At 38.8% G+C, this 18,771-nt stretch overlaps 1 protein-coding gene across 1 annotated transcript; it reads right to left on the reverse strand.

Moving 5' to 3' along the window:
• Positions 1 to 260: 260 nt before the first annotated feature.
• LOC128380881 (integrin beta-3-like) lies at positions 261 to 18,771 on the reverse strand. Its single transcript, XM_053340756.1, has 15 exons — positions 18,575 to 18,771; positions 17,691 to 17,776; positions 16,669 to 16,873; positions 16,205 to 16,457; positions 14,059 to 14,221; positions 13,719 to 13,880; positions 13,518 to 13,613; positions 12,645 to 12,734; positions 11,950 to 12,084; positions 8,987 to 9,431; positions 4,257 to 4,479; positions 4,058 to 4,158; positions 3,386 to 3,505; positions 1,258 to 1,424; positions 261 to 563 (listed from the first exon to the last, which is right to left on the reverse strand). The coding sequence occupies exons 1-15, from the start codon at positions 18,645 to 18,647 to the stop codon at positions 495 to 497; spliced, it is 2,388 nt and encodes a 795-aa protein (XP_053196731.1). The 5' UTR covers positions 18,648 to 18,771; the 3' UTR covers positions 261 to 494.

Genomic DNA, 18,771 nt, shown 5'->3' on the forward strand with positions numbered 1-18,771 from the left:
TAGTTATCCCTTTTTTGTCATATTTTCGCACTTAGCCCAAATGTTATCCCGTCATGTGGATATCGTGTCCCATCATTTCCATTGAGCATATTAGGCTCCATTTGCCCCCGATTCGGGTTTTTGGTGACTTCAGAGGTATGCAAAACAGGGGCAAATAAAATAAAAATGATGTACACAGTAAATAAGTAAATATATGTTTTTTTGTGTTTGGGGTGTACTAAACCTTTATTTTTTGCTGACACAACACAACATTTCTTAGGCAATCACACTAGATCAAAACAAGATCATATGTCTCAGTGTAGTATGAATGGGAGTTTATGATGAATCCATGATAAAATATGTCCTCAGAATCATTTCTACATATTTACAAATATAATAATTAATTATCATTTATTGTCTTGTGACAGTAGAGACCTGCACATGATTCTGTGCCTTCCCACAAAGGACAGTAAAAGTCTATTTCATCCTTTATTCTTCATCCCAATTCAGTAGCATCAGTCTTTTCCTCTGTACGTGATGTTCGTGAAGGTGGATGTAGCTCCTTTGTATAGAGGATTGTGTCCCTGTGAGTCAAATACACATGAAAAGATGTGAGTTAAGGCGAGTTTGACAGAATAGATTAGAAATGCTTTGCTGACCGTAATTTGAGATTGAGATCTGGTAGCCTTGCTTGTAGTTTAGATAAACATAAACACGTGACTTATGTTCTCACTTCTGTTACTCACGGAGCGTCTTACAATGACTGTGATTCTTTGTGGTTTCACTCCTCTGGGATTTGGGTGTTTTTGAGGCCACAATTACCAGTAAAGGCTAATTAGCGTTAGCAATTTTAAACCCAGCCCTTCCGCTGGCTGCCTTTTGTTCAGCTGGGAGTAACAGCAGGCCACAAAAATAATCGAAAACATGTTGGGAAAAAAAGAACAAGAAACCGCGTGTGTGGCCTTTTGCGTGTATCCATATGAAGGTGCCGACATGTTTGGCATGAGGATTTCTTATCACAACTGGTTAGACATTAAAGGGGCATGATTTTTTTATTTCAATCTAAATAAAATATAACTGTATCTTGATCTTGGTATTGAACAAACACCATATTGTTGGAACCTGTACCAAGAGCTGTACTGAAAACAAATTCCACCAGCCTGGCTGTGTGGTCATTAAATCAAATCAATCAATAAATCAAATCAATATTATTAGTTTCTGAGTACAGCACATCGGAGTATTTACACACGCTTGCCGCCTCATGCTGAAGTCACTTACTGTGTCCCACTTTGCACGAGCACGTTCTTCCTCAAATTTGGCGAACTCCCGTCTGTCATGGATGGTAACCAGCAGCTTCCAGATAAGCAGAGCCGCCAAGCCAAGAAATAAAATGGCTCCTGCAACTGACAGAAGCACCACCAAAATGTCTGGACCTTTGGGACAGTCTGGACGGAAGGAAGGAGAGATAAAGGAATGAGTAAAGGAGACAAATGGGACAAGATAAGCCAGAAGCCAGGCCAGAGGAAGTCTGATTTCATAATGCTGTTTCATTTCTGTTGCTTCCTTTAACGTTTCTTTTGCTAAAAACTTCTACTTTTCAGACAAAGGAGTGTTTGTGAAGAAAACAATGTGGTGTGGTTCCTTCTAGCTGTCAGAATGACAGCTGCTTTTTTTAGGGCTATCATTTCTGAGAAGTGATGCAAGAGGACAAGGGCAGATAACAGTGATGAACAGAGACCAATGGGGCTGTTAAATACCAAAAAGTTCAAGGGATAATAGGCTGAAGTGGAAAATAGTAACCTGTTATGGCCAGGCCACAAATACTCTTTCCCTCATTGTGGTCTGGCAAGATGTAGTAGAAAATTAGATTTGCCCATTTTTTAGAAGGCCATCCAATATATGACTGACAGTCCTCTCTTTTAAACAGTCACTCATATGAATCCTTCCTACACCAGACTGGAATAACACATTGCTTGTTGTCATTTTTTCCACATATGTTGATGTTCTCCAAAATTATATCCACCAATTAAAGCTCTGTATAAATCTGAGAAGAGTACTGTAGTTGCAGAGTCATTCATCATTTTATTCCGTCAGCATCTAGTTTAAATGGTTGTTCACAAAGTTTAGGAGAAAAGCAGTCACATCATCATCATCATCTCAACAGTTGTGCTATTATAAATAACACACTGAGAGCATAACCAAAGTTTGGCAACAGTTCATTTTGCTCATTGCTAACAAAAATGCCTTAGCTTTACACTTCTCACAACTGTTGATAAGAGCCATCTGGTTGATGTGTGTGTGTGTGTGTGTGTGTGTGTGTGTGTGTGTGTGTGTGTGTGTGTGTGTGTGTGTGTGTGTGTACTTGTTTGCCAGCCTTGATGTATACTGTACATCTAACCATTTGATTATGTGTGCCTGTATGCTCATGGGTATTTGGATAGCTAAGTGTTGGGTAACTTAGTGGGGCAACCAGGGTGAAGTTTTACAGCCAACATCAAAGCTTCACTCCTCTTCCTCTCTCCCTCATTCTTACCTTGCTCTACTTCCTGCTTTTCAAATGACCCTTTTGATCCCTATCCCATTACAGCTCACATACAAATCTTGTCATGCTAGGGTTAAAGGATTACATGTGTCAAATTATTTATTAACTTCTAAATGAGAAAAATGCTGATTGTGTTCTCCATTTTCCTCTCCTCTGTCTTTGATGTTTCCCTTTTTAAAATGTTCTCTATCCCTTTCTTTTGCTTACTTAGTTTCCTCTCTATCCCTCTGCTGCTCTCCTCTTGAGGATATGTAGACTCAGCGGTTCCTCAAGGAGCTGGGCAGCTGTTTACGACCCTCTTTGACACGGCAGGGTGCACCGTGTTCAAGGCAAATTTTGGTGTACTTCTCTGCAACCCAGTTGTGTCTAAATTAAACACACGTATTCATTAAAGACAGACCCACGGGACAGACTTTCTCTGCGGGCACTGGTGGTCATTAAAAGGCTGTTTTACTGCCCCACGCTTTTTCTGTTTGGCCATTTAACAAGCAGATGAAGGGCATGCAGCAGGGAAGTGACAACTTGTACTCAAGTGAAGAAAAAGCACACTGACTTAGTAAGGTGAGGAATTTTGCAAGGATATATATTTCTAGATAGGCAAGGCAAGGCAAGGCAGCTTTATTTATATAGTGCATTTCATACACAATGGCAACTCAATGTGCTTTACATAAAACAAACATTAACAGTAAGAATACTGATACTGAAATACTACTAAAAACAAATTTAAGTTAGATCACCATGGTTTTGTGACTTTTATCCTAGATGTGATTTTGGCTTCCCTAATCTCTTCCACATATAATATGAACCACCGTTATAGTAACTGAATGTTTGCATTGGTGAGGTGGTTCACGCAGCATCTCTTACCTGGCTCTTTGACGACAAACAAGATGGACTTGCCACTGGCGTCCTCATAGTACTGGAAACGTTCAACGCAGTCATCCTCATCCTTGTAAGTGCAGTTCACAGCATTTGTATCATGAAGTACTGGATGGAGGACCAAAAGGAAAATTGTACATCAGTTAGTCAAAGAATAGTTAAAGGTATCTTGTGTGGTTTTTGACCTCTGGCTGTGCTGTGCATATATATTATTTTTGTGGGTGGGTCCCTCTCTCAATGGTTTCAAACTATTCCACTGATCTACAAATGCAGTGATGTGTCAGGCATCACTGTATTTGTAGGCAGTGAAGAAGATGACAACCAGAATTTTTTTTTTTTTTTAATTAGAGGTGTGTTTCCATCTCCTAATAATAAAAGTCCAACATGCACATTTTTTTAGCTCTGTTTTGGACTTTAATAACTACTAATAAAATGTCCAGCCCAGATGTATTGTCTGTTTCTATCACCAGATTTAAACTACAATTTGGAAATTCTCTGAGAGTTTGCTGTTAAGATTACAGAGCAACGTTTTTGTTCATATTTAAGAGGCCTTTGAGGTGTGTGACAGCTATACAGTACCAGTCAAAAGTCTGGACACACTTTTTCATTTAAGTGAATGGGAAGATGTGTCCAAAATTTTTGGTTAGCAGGGTGTCTCACCTAATTCATCTACAAGCTTAATTTCATCCTTGCAGATTCGAGAGCAGGTGTTGTCGTCAAACAGCTTGCCTCTCTTGAAGTGTTTGCATTCTACACACTCCCTGTCAGGAACCAAAAAAAACATCAACCAGGCCGTCAGCTTATTTTAGGTAGATTTCCAGACAAGCCTGTGTGTATATGCATCCGTGTACAGACTCACTTCTTCATGGTGCAGGCATCAGGACAGGTAGGGCACTTGTCACATGTGGCCCCGTAGGCACCGGGCTGAGTGCACTCACAGGCCCCACACACACATTGGCCCCTGCCACTGCACAGCAGACCCAGGTTGGACATACAGGTGTCAGTACGTCTGGAGCAGTTACAGTTCTCACCCTGCCAGTCTGGTGCACACTGGCAGAAGCCACAGTTACAGACACCGTGGCCTGGGAGAGAAGCAAGAAACGATAGAGGGGGAGAGAAAAAAGATGGAGGGTTAAAATTCCAACTATTAACAGCTTGAATTCTAATATACCCAATACATACTTTGATGTTCTGTTATGAGGGTTTTCTGCACATCATACATGCTAATATTCTTCTTGTGCTACATTAAAACACATTATATTTATGAATTATTCAAATTGAAGATATCATTTATTTTATGGCTGGATTACATTTTTTAAAATGTTTTACAGATTAATATGTGCAGATTTCCACACTGAGCTATAATTATTATTCTTAGACACAGTGGGATCTTGACTTGAATTTAAAAGCAAATACAATTACTGTAACTGTTGGTTTGAAAAGGTTCATTAATTAACCCTAATATAATATAAAGGCTCTTTGGCTAAGCCGCTTGACAATGTTTACTGGTATAGCTTCTATTTCCAAAGAAGGGTGGTATAGTGAAAGACGAAATGAAAAACAATAAAGGGGAGGAGGACAATGTGACTAAGAGAATTGTCTGTGAAACCAAGGGTGGGATGGATATTGAGAATCGTAAGCGGGAGCACTTGTAATTTCAATGGTTGTGCATCATCTGTTTAAAACAACCGAATTGGATAGGCTAATATTAACTAATGTTTTTAGTAAAATAATAAGTTACCTCTTCAACAAGACTATTATTCCCTTTCAGTTCTTCTTTAAATGTCTCTAATGGTCTTATAATCATTTTTATTCCACTCAATCTGACAGTATCATATGCAGTATTATTCAGTATTGACTTGTTCTAGCTGTTCATTGAAGCTATATGATGTTAAAACAGAAATATTCACTATTAAGACTACATATTTTTGTGGCTGCACAATTCCAGGAAATGGAAATGTCTTGTCTACTATTTCATACACATTTCCCAAATTCAGCCTGACTGCTCGGCATGACTTAGTATTGACTGGCTGTTGCTGGTTAGGGGATTTTAAACGAGTGAATTCACCACAAGCCTGTGTTGTATTCTCTGAATCAAAGTCCTCAATGACCTTGGAAATATCAAGGCTGTTTCTCATTGTTTATAAAAAAGCAAGCATATTCATTCCAAATGTTACAACTAAAATTTTTCAATATAAGAAAACGAGTTTCATCTCTTGGTGAAACATTTCACAACTTTGTAATTATTGATCTCTTGGCTTTTAATCCTAAACACTAGCAAGCATTCTGTTGGAAATCTAAAAACCTGTTTCACTGTGTCCCTAGGGGGGCTTTTATTTTTGTCTACATGACTCAGAGTGTGTGTGAGTGAATGTGTGCGTGCTGGCATATGTGTGTGCGTGTCAATAAGAGAGTGACAATGCAAAACACATTGCGGCCTATCACCACAAAACAATGCCCAGATAAACAATGATACAGGAAACCACTTGGAACAGTCTGACTGGATAAAAGATTCATGACCAAAACTGTCCTTACCACCTGACCACAGAACTTCTGGCCTTTAATTAAACCATTCTGCGGGGGAAGAAGAATGGCAGTTCAAGACAACAGCAGACTAATTTTTTTACACACACATACTCACAGAACATTTCCAGAACTCCCCTCCTCTTGGCCCTTTTCTGACCAAACAAGGGTTTATTTTTAGCTTAACACCACACCAGGCAATGAGTAAGCACAAAGGTATTTTCATGTTAATCTATGGGCCTTTGGGAATACAGCAAAACATTTCTGTGTGAGAGCAGCAGATATGTACGTGAGTTGAATGATATATGAGGTTTGATAATGTGATGAAGTATGAGGCAGGAAAGCAGCAGAAACATTATGTAATTAGCAGTGATCAATTAAAATATCCTCAGCAACACTAGTTCATGTATTTTAAAAACTAATCAGTAACTAAGAGGAAATGTCTCTATTAAGTTAAGTAGTTGTGATAAAGGCCTGTACATTTTGACGACACAATCCCTGTTCTTAGCACCTTACAGGGGCAATTTTGTCATTTTCTTTTAATTCGTTCTTTGTGTTTCCTGTCTGACATTTTACTACTGCCATAAAATGTTCTTGTATTAACAGGAATAGACGGACATTTTGGAAAATATGCAAATTCTTTTCAAGTGTTTACCACTCTCACGTCTTTGTGTTATGTACAAATTAGGTGATTAGCTTAGGTAGCTTAGTATAAAGCAGGATGATACAGCTAGCCTGATTTTGCCCAAAACTGTTGACAAGTGTATTTTAGATCTTTGGACAGAGCCATTCTAGCTTTTTTCCCTGCTTCCAGTCTTTATGCTAAGCTCACCCCTTGGTTGTAGCTCTATATTTAATGTAGAGACATGAGAGTAGTAAGGTTTTTTTTCTAAATGTCAGATGCACCAAGATTTATTAAAGTCAATATTCCCAAAACCAATTGTCAGGTATAAAATGAGATAATTGATACAAAAACAAACACACAAAAGATTTGCTGGTTAGTTAAATCTTTTAAAAGTCTATTCAATGGTAATCTTACTTTTATGAAAGTATATTTCTATTGTTGGAAACATATGTAAAATTGTCTGTTTCTGTAGCCTATGTAATGTCTAACACCTGCTGTACACAGCTCATCCCAAAATCACTCCAGATCTCAATTAAAAACATCATCATGCTAACCTCATGTGCTTTGACTTGATGATGTACTGTCTTCTTTAAAACACTAGAAGCAGAGTGGTTCAAGCTCTCAACAATCGCCAAACAAAAACTCATTCCCACTGTTTAGACATTTCGCCCGTGATAGAGAAACTTTCAGAAAGATGAGAGTCCCTCCTGACTGGACAAAGCTACCATCAAACTTACAAAAGCTTTGTCTTTATTCCTGAATCTTGTTGAACTCTGTGGTACAAAAGCTTGGCCTGGCTGACACAAATACACAACCTGAGCTTACACACACACACGTTACACGCACCGCACCATATGTTTATTGTGAATAGAGCCCATGTCCTGGACAGAAAGGGGTTGTTATTGAATGTAATTCTTCCCAGATGAAGTGAGGGGCAATTCAGTGTGGTGAAGAGGACTGCCAGCACTGACTACAAAGGTACACACATTTTATAGCAGAAACACCCATAATGGATATGATGATATGACAATTTTAACCTCCTCTCTATCTTTATTCTCTTACTTTACTTACTCTTACTTACTACTAGACATACAATATCTCCTGCTTCATGGTAAAGTTCAGTCTCTGTGTATGTGCGGTGGAGGTTTCAGGTTTCCACTCACACTTTAGTAACTGGTATGTACAGTATGGTTGCAACTAACAATTTAAAAAAAAGATCAATTAATCTGTTGATTATTTTTTTGATTTAACAATTAGACGTTTAGTCTATAAAATGTCAGAAAATGTCTTGTTTTGTCCTGACCAAGTCCAAAAATATTCATTTTACTATCACAGAAAACTGAAGAAACCACATTAAACAAGCTGGAACAAAAGGATTTAGACATTTTTTCATAAAGAAGGGTAGGTCAAAACCCAGTATATGGCAGGACTGTGTATGACATGTTTGAAGATATATGCTTGTTTAAATGGAAGATGGTAACTTCTTCAAGAATTTATTTTTATAAATGTAAAATAATGACCAAATAAATTATATATTGTTCATTACTAGAGAATATTAATAACAAATCATGTTCTTTAAGTTAAATTTCTTTACCAAAATTAATTTTAAGATACAACTGAAAATCAGCCCCAACTATAAAGATACTTGTCAGTCAGAAGCTTTAGCCACCTTTGGCTGACATCTGCTGACCAATCGTGTAATGCTGCTCAATCAGTCAGTCACAGATAATTGTAATTATAAAGCTAGCTCTGCTATTGCCGTCCAACCAAAAATGACTTAAAATGTGAAATGAGTCAATTTTTAAAAATAGTTGTGATTCATTTTCTAAGGAGGATGATACAAATTGACTAGACTTGTTTAAGTTGCTTAAAGGACCATTATTAGCTTCCACATTAGTTATGATGTCAAAAAATAATGCTTGTGGACATGTCTTAATGTGATATTTAAGGTCAGCACAGAGAAACTTTCCCCCTTCAGCAGACACATTTTAAAACCTTAGGTTAGGTTAGTCTGAAACTCTGCACAAACAGTACATCATTACACATTAAGTTGTGTTAAAATGAGGGGGAATGTGTTTTGGTCATCATTTATATGGTTACAATGTAATATTAGCTGTATTATTGTTTTAATTGTTAATCTACTATCCTTTTTTTCTAACTGCTTAATATTTGGTCCATAAAAGAAAAAAAAACATGATGAAAAATGCCTCTTAATCTTAATTTCAAAAAGTCCAAAACCCAAATATACTCAATTGTTAGTGATATAACACATAGACAGGCAGCAAATTCTCACAATTTAGAAGCTGTAATCAGTGATTTTTTTCCTTGATAACTTAAATAATTGAAAACTGAAACAAGTCTGTCCATTGCTCAAGTAAATTAATTTAAAGACAAAAACTTCTGCCTCTATGTCAGTTCAGCTTATAAGATCACAATCTTACCTGAGCACAGTTCTCCCTTGTAGCGCAGGCAGTTGAAGTCATCACACTCACACAGTTTGCCCCAGACTTTGCCAAAGTCACTGCTGTGACACACACACTGGCCACACACACAGTCCCCACGGCCGCTGCAAATCACAGACTGGGACCCTCTGGAGCTCGCTGGCCCACTGCAGCGGTCCTGCTCTGTGGGATTATAGTCGCCCTCGGCACACTCACAGTGTGGTCCCAAGCGACCTGGGTGGCACAGGCAGATGCCACACTCATAGGTGCCATTGCCATGGTTACACTTCGGGCTGTTGGGCTGGGCTTTGGCCTGGCACTTGCAGTCGCACTCAAAGGTGACTGTGATGGAGAGGGAGTCCTTGAAACCTACAGGCTTGATGATGAAGGTTTTTTTCTTCTGTTTGGGACAACCACGAGCTCTGGCCTCCACACTAAAAGAGACCTGGATGAGAGGAGGGAAGTGACATCGTAACGTCAAATTATGGATGAATTTTTTTAAATATTTCTTAATGGCAAAGAGTTTCTGCATCCAGATTCTACATAATTAGACACAGACGGGGGATAGTGAAATGTGTGTCGATAGTGTGATGGATGTTTTGTGGCTAATACAGAAATCATGCATCTGTGCACATTACATAACATGTATCGAAGCTTGATAAGCGCAGTTTCAGGAGCGGGAACACACACCAATTACACCCCTTCTGGCTCCTATATAAACAGACCTAACATCTTCCCCCTCGTTCACTTTCGCTTTCGAGTTTCCCTCCCCCCGCCCTCTCTTCTGTTCTTCTCTCCTCTCTCATACAGTAGGTTCCTAGGGGTTCGTCACTGCCCGGGCGCAGCGGTGGATCCTTCATCCGACCTCCCCACACCGCATCAAGAATCACTGTATCAAGAATCACTCCGCATCAAGAATACACAATTCTTCAAATTCTGTCAATAAATCTGTTAAAATGTATCTCATTGGTGATGTGTTCCTTGCTCGTGAAACTTCACTTTACTGGTTCATTCAGTGTTCATTTAATGGCTGCTCAAATTTAAAACATTGTTTATTCACTGTAAGCTCCTTTAACGAGAAACAGCTTAAAGACATGACATGGGCAATGCCTCCATATGTATTTGGTCAAAGTAATTGTTCATTCAGCATTACATCCAAATCTGGTAAATGTCCAAAAGTGGGCAGTTACTACATCTGGAAAGACAGCCATATATGGAGAAAATAAGAGGAGCTGAGGCAGAGAAAAAGAAATGTGTAGAGGCCAAAAAATGTCACCTGGAGTGAGGAGAGAGCGAGGAAAAGAGCCAAAGAAGCTGCGATAAAGAAAAAATGCAAAAGAGGGGAGGAGGGGGCTCTTTAAGCAGACAGTTTGCTCTGCTTAAGAAAGAACATAGTTGATAGAAAAAGGACAGAAAGACAAGAAAACATCAACTAAGAAAGACAAGGCTGGAGACAGCGCTGATCCACTTTTTTCCATCATTTGCTTTTTGACACCATAAAGTAACGGGGAAAATCCCACATTCAAGACATATACTATAGATAGCAGCAAGCAAGGAATGGAGAAGAAGACAAAAAGACAATGAAAAATAGTACAAGGAACTAAGCGATATGTTATTTTTGCAACTGAGTGATTATGACCACCAATAGTCTCTTGGTATTTTTAATCCACAGAGATGCACATTGATTGAGGGTGCAAAGGTAGGCATAAAAGTTGAACACATTTTCTTATGGCTACCAATTTTTGGGGGAATTTTAAATCCAGTTTTCTTCTTGACATGCCAGATGGTTTGTTACACGTAACCATCTGAAAAATCATCCTGCTTGGAAAAGGGCCAGCACAAAAATATCTTGCAGATGATTAAATTAACTATCTGTCCATCACTGTCTTACCTTGCGAGGCAGCTGGATTCAAAAGATTATGAGATCACACAAGAATCCTTGTGGGATGCTGATTGATCTGAAACACTGCTGGTTCAGACACAAGTGCAAAACATGAAGCCTGACAAGATGGATTCTCGCATGATTGCGCGATATTACAAATCCAACTTTCTCGCAAGGTAATTCTTTGAATATTTTATGCTGTAGTCTGCTTTATCCAATCTTGTTGCAGGATATTGACATAACTTATTGAAAATGTCTAAAACAATGGAAACTACACTAAGAACGAACATAAGTAATCTAATCAAGGTTTTTTTTTCTTATTATAAGAAAAGACATCTTGTAGGCTAAATGTAAAATGGGACAAGAAGGGTGCTTTTTGACACCGATTGGCTTGTGTGTGGTGTCGTCAGAAGCAGAAGAGGCTCACGGACCGTATATGGTTTGTTATTTGTGTTATTACGTTACGTGTTGGACTAAATACATGGACATATTGAGGAAAGTATTCCGGTTTTATGGAAACGGATTTCATATTTCACAAGAATGGATATTTGGCGAGCTGTACAGAAAGTCCTGAGTCATAAGATGATCGTTGTGGATAAAGGGAAGACTTTGAAGGTATGTAGCATTATAGCTTTTCTTACTTAGCTGAGTGGCTAGCCGAGCTAATCGCTAATACTATTACGGCTGTGAGCAACCATATAATTGGTGAGTGGTCTTGAATGAATCAGGGCAATCTAAGCTTTCCAACGATGTACGGCATGAATATATATGTTTAAGGGTTGTTGTTTAAAACATTAAGAATAACGTGTCGCTACCTCTTAACATCCGTCCCGTCCCGTAGACGGAACAGCGTACGTTAAGAGGTTAATACACATATAGTGATACAAGCCACATAGTTTCCCAGCCAATTTGAAATATATCTTTGCTTCCTTGGACAAGTAGTATTTTTATATAATACTTTGATAGTATACTGTGCTTGTTCATGGATTCTGTTATCTTGACAATTGTTGTGTGAGTGAGTATGTAAACTAATGTGAAACTATTCTTGCAAGCCCTTATTTCAAAGTCTCGTTACACTGACCGTGTCTCCGATCTTTAATCCAGAGCAGGACTTGAGGCCAGGGATGACCTCGCCATTCAGACATGTGGCGTTAAAGGACAGAGAGAGCTCCTCCGGGACACCTTGAAGCTCCAACTCCACCCTTGAACGAATTTTCTGGTGACATCAAGAGCAGAAAACACATGCAAGCAAAAGGGTGAGTACACAGACTTACACCAAGAGTTCAGATTTGGTAGTCAGAAGCTGATATCAAGTCTTACTGATTCAAAACTAATTTCAAAGTTGATTATATTTTCTTCTGTTCTTTAATTGTGTGCAATAGAATATACTACGTGAAAAGTGAAATGGTTCTAATTCAAGTCTGTTTTTTACCCCCATTTGTGTGTATGAGACTTCCTCGTATTTATTTATCATGTTCACGTTCAAGTCACAGCCATGGTTTATGATAGATTACATTTTAAGCTCATTCACTCTGCATAATAAAACCTGAATGAATAACAAACACAGCAAGGAGTCTCCCACATTTGGTCAGCTGTATAGCTCTGCCACTGTGGAATTTCTAATAAGACTTTGGCTTGACTGTGTGTATGACGCAGACACCACGGGTGTGTGTCAACAAACGCATGTCATCCACTGAAACACTGTCTAGCCACTGGTGTGTGTTCATGTATGTGTGTGTGTGTGTGTGTGTGTGTGTGTGTGTGTGTGAAACTTACAGCGTAGGCATTCAGTATGAGCTGAATAACATTGCCTGAGTCATTGGACAGAGTTCCTACTGTGGTGCCAGGAATCAGCTCACTGTAGTTCTACAAGACAGAAAAGCAGACAGACTGGAAGACTGTTGTCATCCTACATAGTCAAGGAAAATACAGGATCTATTTATAGTCAATCGTGTATCATGTGTTACAGATATTTATAATTTACACCCCTTGTAAACTGCCAAATACTTTAAAAGCTTGTGAAAATATAGTATGTTTAACCTGACCCTTAATGAGTAAATATCCAAATCAATATTCATTACTTCAAGAGAGTTCTGCTGATGATCAAATGATAAAAACTAGCAATGAAGGGACAATTATTATTTTTAAGTTCTATTGAGTTATTAAATTCATTATGACACTTTTATGACACTCAAATATATGTATAGCATCATTAGAATTTTTTTATTAAAGCTTTTTGTGGGAAGATATTGAGTTTTTCTTGATGTTTTCAGTTTGGGAAAAGCTGAGTTTGCATTCTCCTGCTGTGTCCGATCAGTGTGTAACAGCGTGATTAATTTTGAATTTACATTCTTCCAGTGCAGGATCCAAGAATCTCTGTTTAAACCATAGAGGTTTGGATTACTTTGGTTTAAAGTGTACTGCATGTTCAACATGCAATGATTGCAGACTGTGATTTGTCATCTTTGCAGTTTCCGTCTAAAAACATTTGCTTAATTGACTTATTTTCATTTTTCCAAAACATTAGTCTCTGTTTTATTTGGCTAAACAAAATTGGGTCAGTGTACATTCTGTGTGTTGTAAATTGAACTGAACTTGTACTGAGCTTGAATGGAACAAAATGCTTGAATGCAATGCAGATATGCTGACCTGGTACAGAGGAACCACAGGGTTGGTGACAGCAAAGATGAGGTTTATGTTGTTCTCTGACATCTTTTCTGTGATCAGAGCCAGAGATGGGTAATCCTGTGGCGACAAACAGGACAGTGTGGTTAGCAGTTTCACACCCAATCATCTAAATGTTTCTGTTATTACCGTCTCTGAACACCAAACACACACTTGAACACTAACCAATGTGGTAGACATGCTGTACATGTTGTCAGAGTTGAGGTGGCATTGTCCATCGTTGGGCTGTACGATACCAGCCAGGCGACCATCCAGAGCCACATGAGTCTTTGCATCTGATGTGAAGATGAGGAGGTGGGATGCACCAGGGCGCCAGCCAATCTGATCCTGGTTTCCATAAAACCATCAAACAATTTAATTCAGTCTCTAGCTGACACACATCAGCAAAGCCATTTTTGATTACTGTCAACCCTATTTTTAATTTTAATTTTTATTGTTTAGAAATGACATGTTTTTGAGTCTATATGTGTGTGTGACATGTGAAAACAATTGCGTGTGTGCACACCTTGCACACAGCAGCCTGTATGATGGCATCAAAGCCTCCTTCTGGGGCATCTCGGTTCCTGGATACCATCTGCTTCTTCACTTCCTCTGTGAAGCGGCCCACTTTCTCCGTCAGAGACAAAACGTGCTTGTAGCCAAACTGGGGCAGACAGGTGGTGTTAATGCTGTCAATCAAAGAGAGATGAACTGATCAGTCAAATATCAGAGAACAACAGTGCTGATGGCAGCTTGTGCATTTATCTCCAACATCTTTATCAAGATGTCTAATTAGTGATAACATACATTATTATACACATGTTTTGGGAGTGAGCAAACTGCTAGATGTTACATGTGCTACATGTGAGTTTATATGTTTAAAAAATGTATTTAAATGATTTTTAAAAAGTCCTGTGAATCTTATGTAATATTAGTAAGCTATTTTCCAGTTTGATTTTGCTGATATTACAGATGTTTTGTTTGTATCATATTAACTGTAATGATCAAATATCTCTAAAATGAAATTGTGATCATTTCACATAGCAAACCATGAATGTACTTGTACAACTGGGAACATATTCATGATGAATTGTGGCATTTAAGCTACAATCCATCAAGAATAGTTGTACCATATTGCATGGCAATCCATCTCAAACCAAAAATGTCAAGCTCATAGCTGTGCATGAGGGAAAAAAAGTCAGTGGATCACCAAAGTCATTAGGAAACAATTCCATGGTAATCCATCCAATAGCAGACCACCTAACAGACCTACTGCTAACATGGCTAAAAATGGTCAAACAGTTAAAAACACTTCAGAGTTGTTTCACCTGTTCATCAGTAAATGTTACTGTTCTGAACAATGCGTTCCCCAAATGCTCTTGTGCACTCCCAGTGGACCCCTCTTTCACTCTGTACAGTACACCCAAAACCTCAACTTGTCTTATCTCTTATCAAAACATTCCTGGAGTTTGGATCTCAGCAGAGTGTTTGTAAGCGGGAGAATAAATGATCCAGATGGAGCTTGAACCACCAAATCAACCTCAGAGCAGCCTTCTGCTGGGTTTACACTAGCCCGCTTTGGGACACTCTTGTTCTCAGAGTAGATTACCTGCAGCTGATTCACAACAGCTGACTAAGCAATAGGGAGCCACCATAAGCCTTTAACAAGTGCTGTGACTCTGAGCCTGCCTGCATTTTTACTGTACAACACTGTGTTTATAATGTCCTCACGAAAATGACATCATCTGTATAATGATGTTACTTATGCAGTCATAAACAACATGACACTGTTCGGCATGTATTGGGAATGTAAAACGTTGTTAAATCTAAGAATGCTGCCACTAAAATAAACTTTCCATTGCAGAGAAGTCTGGATACAGTCTTGTGTACAGACATGGAAACAGGTTAGGGTGGCTAATCTTGGCGTTGTTGTCATTATGTTGCCAATTTTAAAGGAACAGTTCCTTTTATTCATGTAGCTAGATAGAGCCAGAATTAGCATTAGCTTAGATTAGTATAATGAAGACTGGAAATATCTAGCCTGGCTCTGTAGAAAGGTAACAGAAACCTCTAAAGCGGATTAATTAACATTTAAAACTTAAATTTCTTAATCTGTACTACTTAATCTGTATCTAAGTGTAAAAAACAGGAGTTGTGGATTTACTCCTGCTTTGTGTCTTTTTGCTAACCTAGCTGTAACTTGATGGAAAGTAAAGCCAATAAGTGTATTTTCCAAAATGTCAGACTATTCATTGAAAAAGTCATTGAAATTTTTTTTCCATTTTTTTTGTGTTTTGGGGTCATGTCTCTAAATGAATGTGATCATATAAGATTGCAAAATATTTACTTGTAGGCTATAGAATAGCAAAAACTTTTCCCTTTAAGAGTAGAACATGATTAAATCTGAGCAAACATCACAAATATTAAGTTAGAAGATGAATTATTTGATTGAGGAATGAAAATGTTTTACTGCTATGTTTTACTGTCTCTACTTCGTTTCGGTTACATTTGTCTGTTTGTCTTCGATTGAGCCATATCAACGATTAATTTCTGTGACTAGCTATGTGACAGAGAGTAAAGTACAATATGGTTGTATAACGCACTGTTTATTGAGCTACTGTAAGAAGACAGCATGACATCAATCCATTAGGACTGAAGCCTTTTTCTTTTACCTGTAGCATGGGTTCTTCACAGCCTGTTTGGGGGAGATGTACATGTAAGGTGAAAGTGGCTTGTCCACAAAAGCCCCAAACCCCATGCGCAGGTTGCTGGTGGTGCGGTTCATGGCCTCTGCCAGGCCTTTTCCCAGCGTCCTCAGACGGAAGAGGTCATCTTTCATGGAGTAAGAGAGGTCCATCAGGTAGTAGAGATCCACAGGGTAGTCCTCTACCTGACGCACCTTCACTGTGAAGCGCTTGGCATCATCTGGGAAAGGGAATAAAGGTATGATTAGAGCTTTTTCAATCACACATAGCTTACACTACACTTGGATTTATGCACAGGAAACCTAAGCCTGGAATAAATAATAAACAAGTATTCCTGTGTGACTTCACCCTGGATCTAAATAAAATCTGCCATTGCTTCAGTATATTTGGAACATGTTTCACTGATCTAAAAAGCAGATGGAGAAGCTCACCTGGCCTGAGGGTGATGTGGAGATTCTGGGGCTTGATCTGGGTGACATCCTGCGTGGCCCCTGCTGCTTTGTTGCTGAGGGGCCGGTCTTCAATCACCTGCAGTTTGCTGGTTGGAGACTCCAGAGCTGATGCAGCACAGCCCGCTGCCACCAGGTTACTCTTCAGATCACAACGAGAAGAGCTGGCAACCCCATGACCGAAATCCTGGCACAGAAAAGCAGTCAGTTTGCAACAACATTATCACTGATTTGGAAGTACTTTTTCAAAAATGTAGCCAACTGGTGGTTTATTTGTAGAATTCCCATCTGTAACAAAGCTGTGTTGAGACATGAGGACATATTGGATCAATTTAAAAGCTGAAAAAGTCCAGAATAGCCCAGAACTTTGTTTCTATTAAATCTCCTGGAATGAAGAAGCACTCCAACATCTCTATGTAGACCTAAAAGGAAATTCCACCTTAAATCAAAATGTCCATCTTATCTGTTCACCCTTTCATTGTTGAAACAGTGCTGATACTTAACATGAAGAGCTCCCAGCCAAAAAAAAATAACACAGTAATCACCAGGCTGATGTCATCCTGAGAATTTTTTGCACTTGAATGAGAGGTTGAGTTTTATTGACTCGCAGAGTCATTAGCTCGAATCAGAAAATATGGCTCACTCCGTGCACTCGCTCGAGTTCAGTCAGTGTGCCAGAAGTGCCAGGACTCACATTAGCAGCCCATTCAATGTCAATGAAGCAGCTTTAAAAATGACTAGCTCTAAGAGAGATGCGCTTGTTCATAAATCTAAAGCAAAACAGTTCCGATTTTGGGTGTAGATTTGACTTAAAAACACAAAGAATTAGGGATTTTTATTTTCACACATAAGGTCTTGTCTCTAAAACTAATCCACTATACATCAGCATACATTCCTCCCCAGCAGATTATATCTGGTTGATGGAAAGATCTGTACCACCCAGCACCAGCCAGCCTGGCAGAAAGCTCATTGCCTGAAGGAAGTGAAGTGGAAAACGAACCCACCTCTTGGAAGCACCATGCACAGCTGGGGTGCACAGCCAGACACTGCTTGCATGTGCTGGCCCCTCTAGAGGTGCAGACATTTGAACCTGAAACAAAAGGGGACTCATTAAATAGTCGAGTTTGATCTCTCTTCTGTTTCTCAGACCCAGTTTTGTTGCGTTGGATGCGATTCTTGTATATTAATGTGTTTGGGTGTAACTTTTTGAAACCTATACCTATTATACTGCCATTTTAGCTAAGTCTCCCTTGTAAAAGACATATTGTATCTCAACAGACAGTTCAGTTTCAATGAAAATAATCATTAAATATCACAGTAACCCAATAAAACCTGATCTGAGGTGCCCAAATTGCCACAGTAATGTATTCCAAAGAGAAAATAACTTTGGAAGATTGGCTAATTAACTGTAACTTTGAAGTCATATTAGCTTCTGATCAACTTTAAACAAAATGAACACTGTGCATTTTGTCCCCCATCATTTAACACTGTAAGCACATTTGAAAGAGATATTTCAATGGCCAGTATGAACATGAGCAATGATCACAGCCAGCAACTTCTTTACATTTTCATTGGGACACCTGACAGTTGTTTGAAGACAGACTTGAAAAAGTATTAACCTATCCTTTAAGACTAATTAAGATGCATTCTCTCACTGTCCTAACTTCCCAAATTATTTCTCAAGAAAGTAAGACATAAGAAAATAAGAGTGACACCCTGAAATGATTGAACATGTTGCCAGGTCAAGTGTATTTTATCCTGGTTGAAGACTTAAGTAGAGTTAAGTTTAAGTTCCAAGACTACTCCTAGTGCCCCGTTTGTCTTCCTCTGCAACTTAACAATAGTGTTGGCTACTCGTGAAAAACATCACAAAGACAAAACAACTCACCGCAAACTGCTGTTATTCCTGTAAAGATCAAAACACACATCCATAGTTTCCACTGCGCCGGGAGAGCACCCATCCTAGTGCGGGCTCTCTGTGAGGACGCAGCCTGCCTGACCAAAGAGCTCTGCTGTTAATCACAAGTTTAAGACAAGAACAAGAAAAAAACTTTTCTTCATATGCGACCAACACAACTCCAAATA

This window comes from Scomber japonicus, chromosome 20 (assembly GCF_027409825.1).
Source record: "Scomber japonicus isolate fScoJap1 chromosome 20, fScoJap1.pri, whole genome shotgun sequence".
Taxonomy (NCBI): Eukaryota; Metazoa; Chordata; class Actinopteri; order Scombriformes; family Scombridae; genus Scomber; species Scomber japonicus.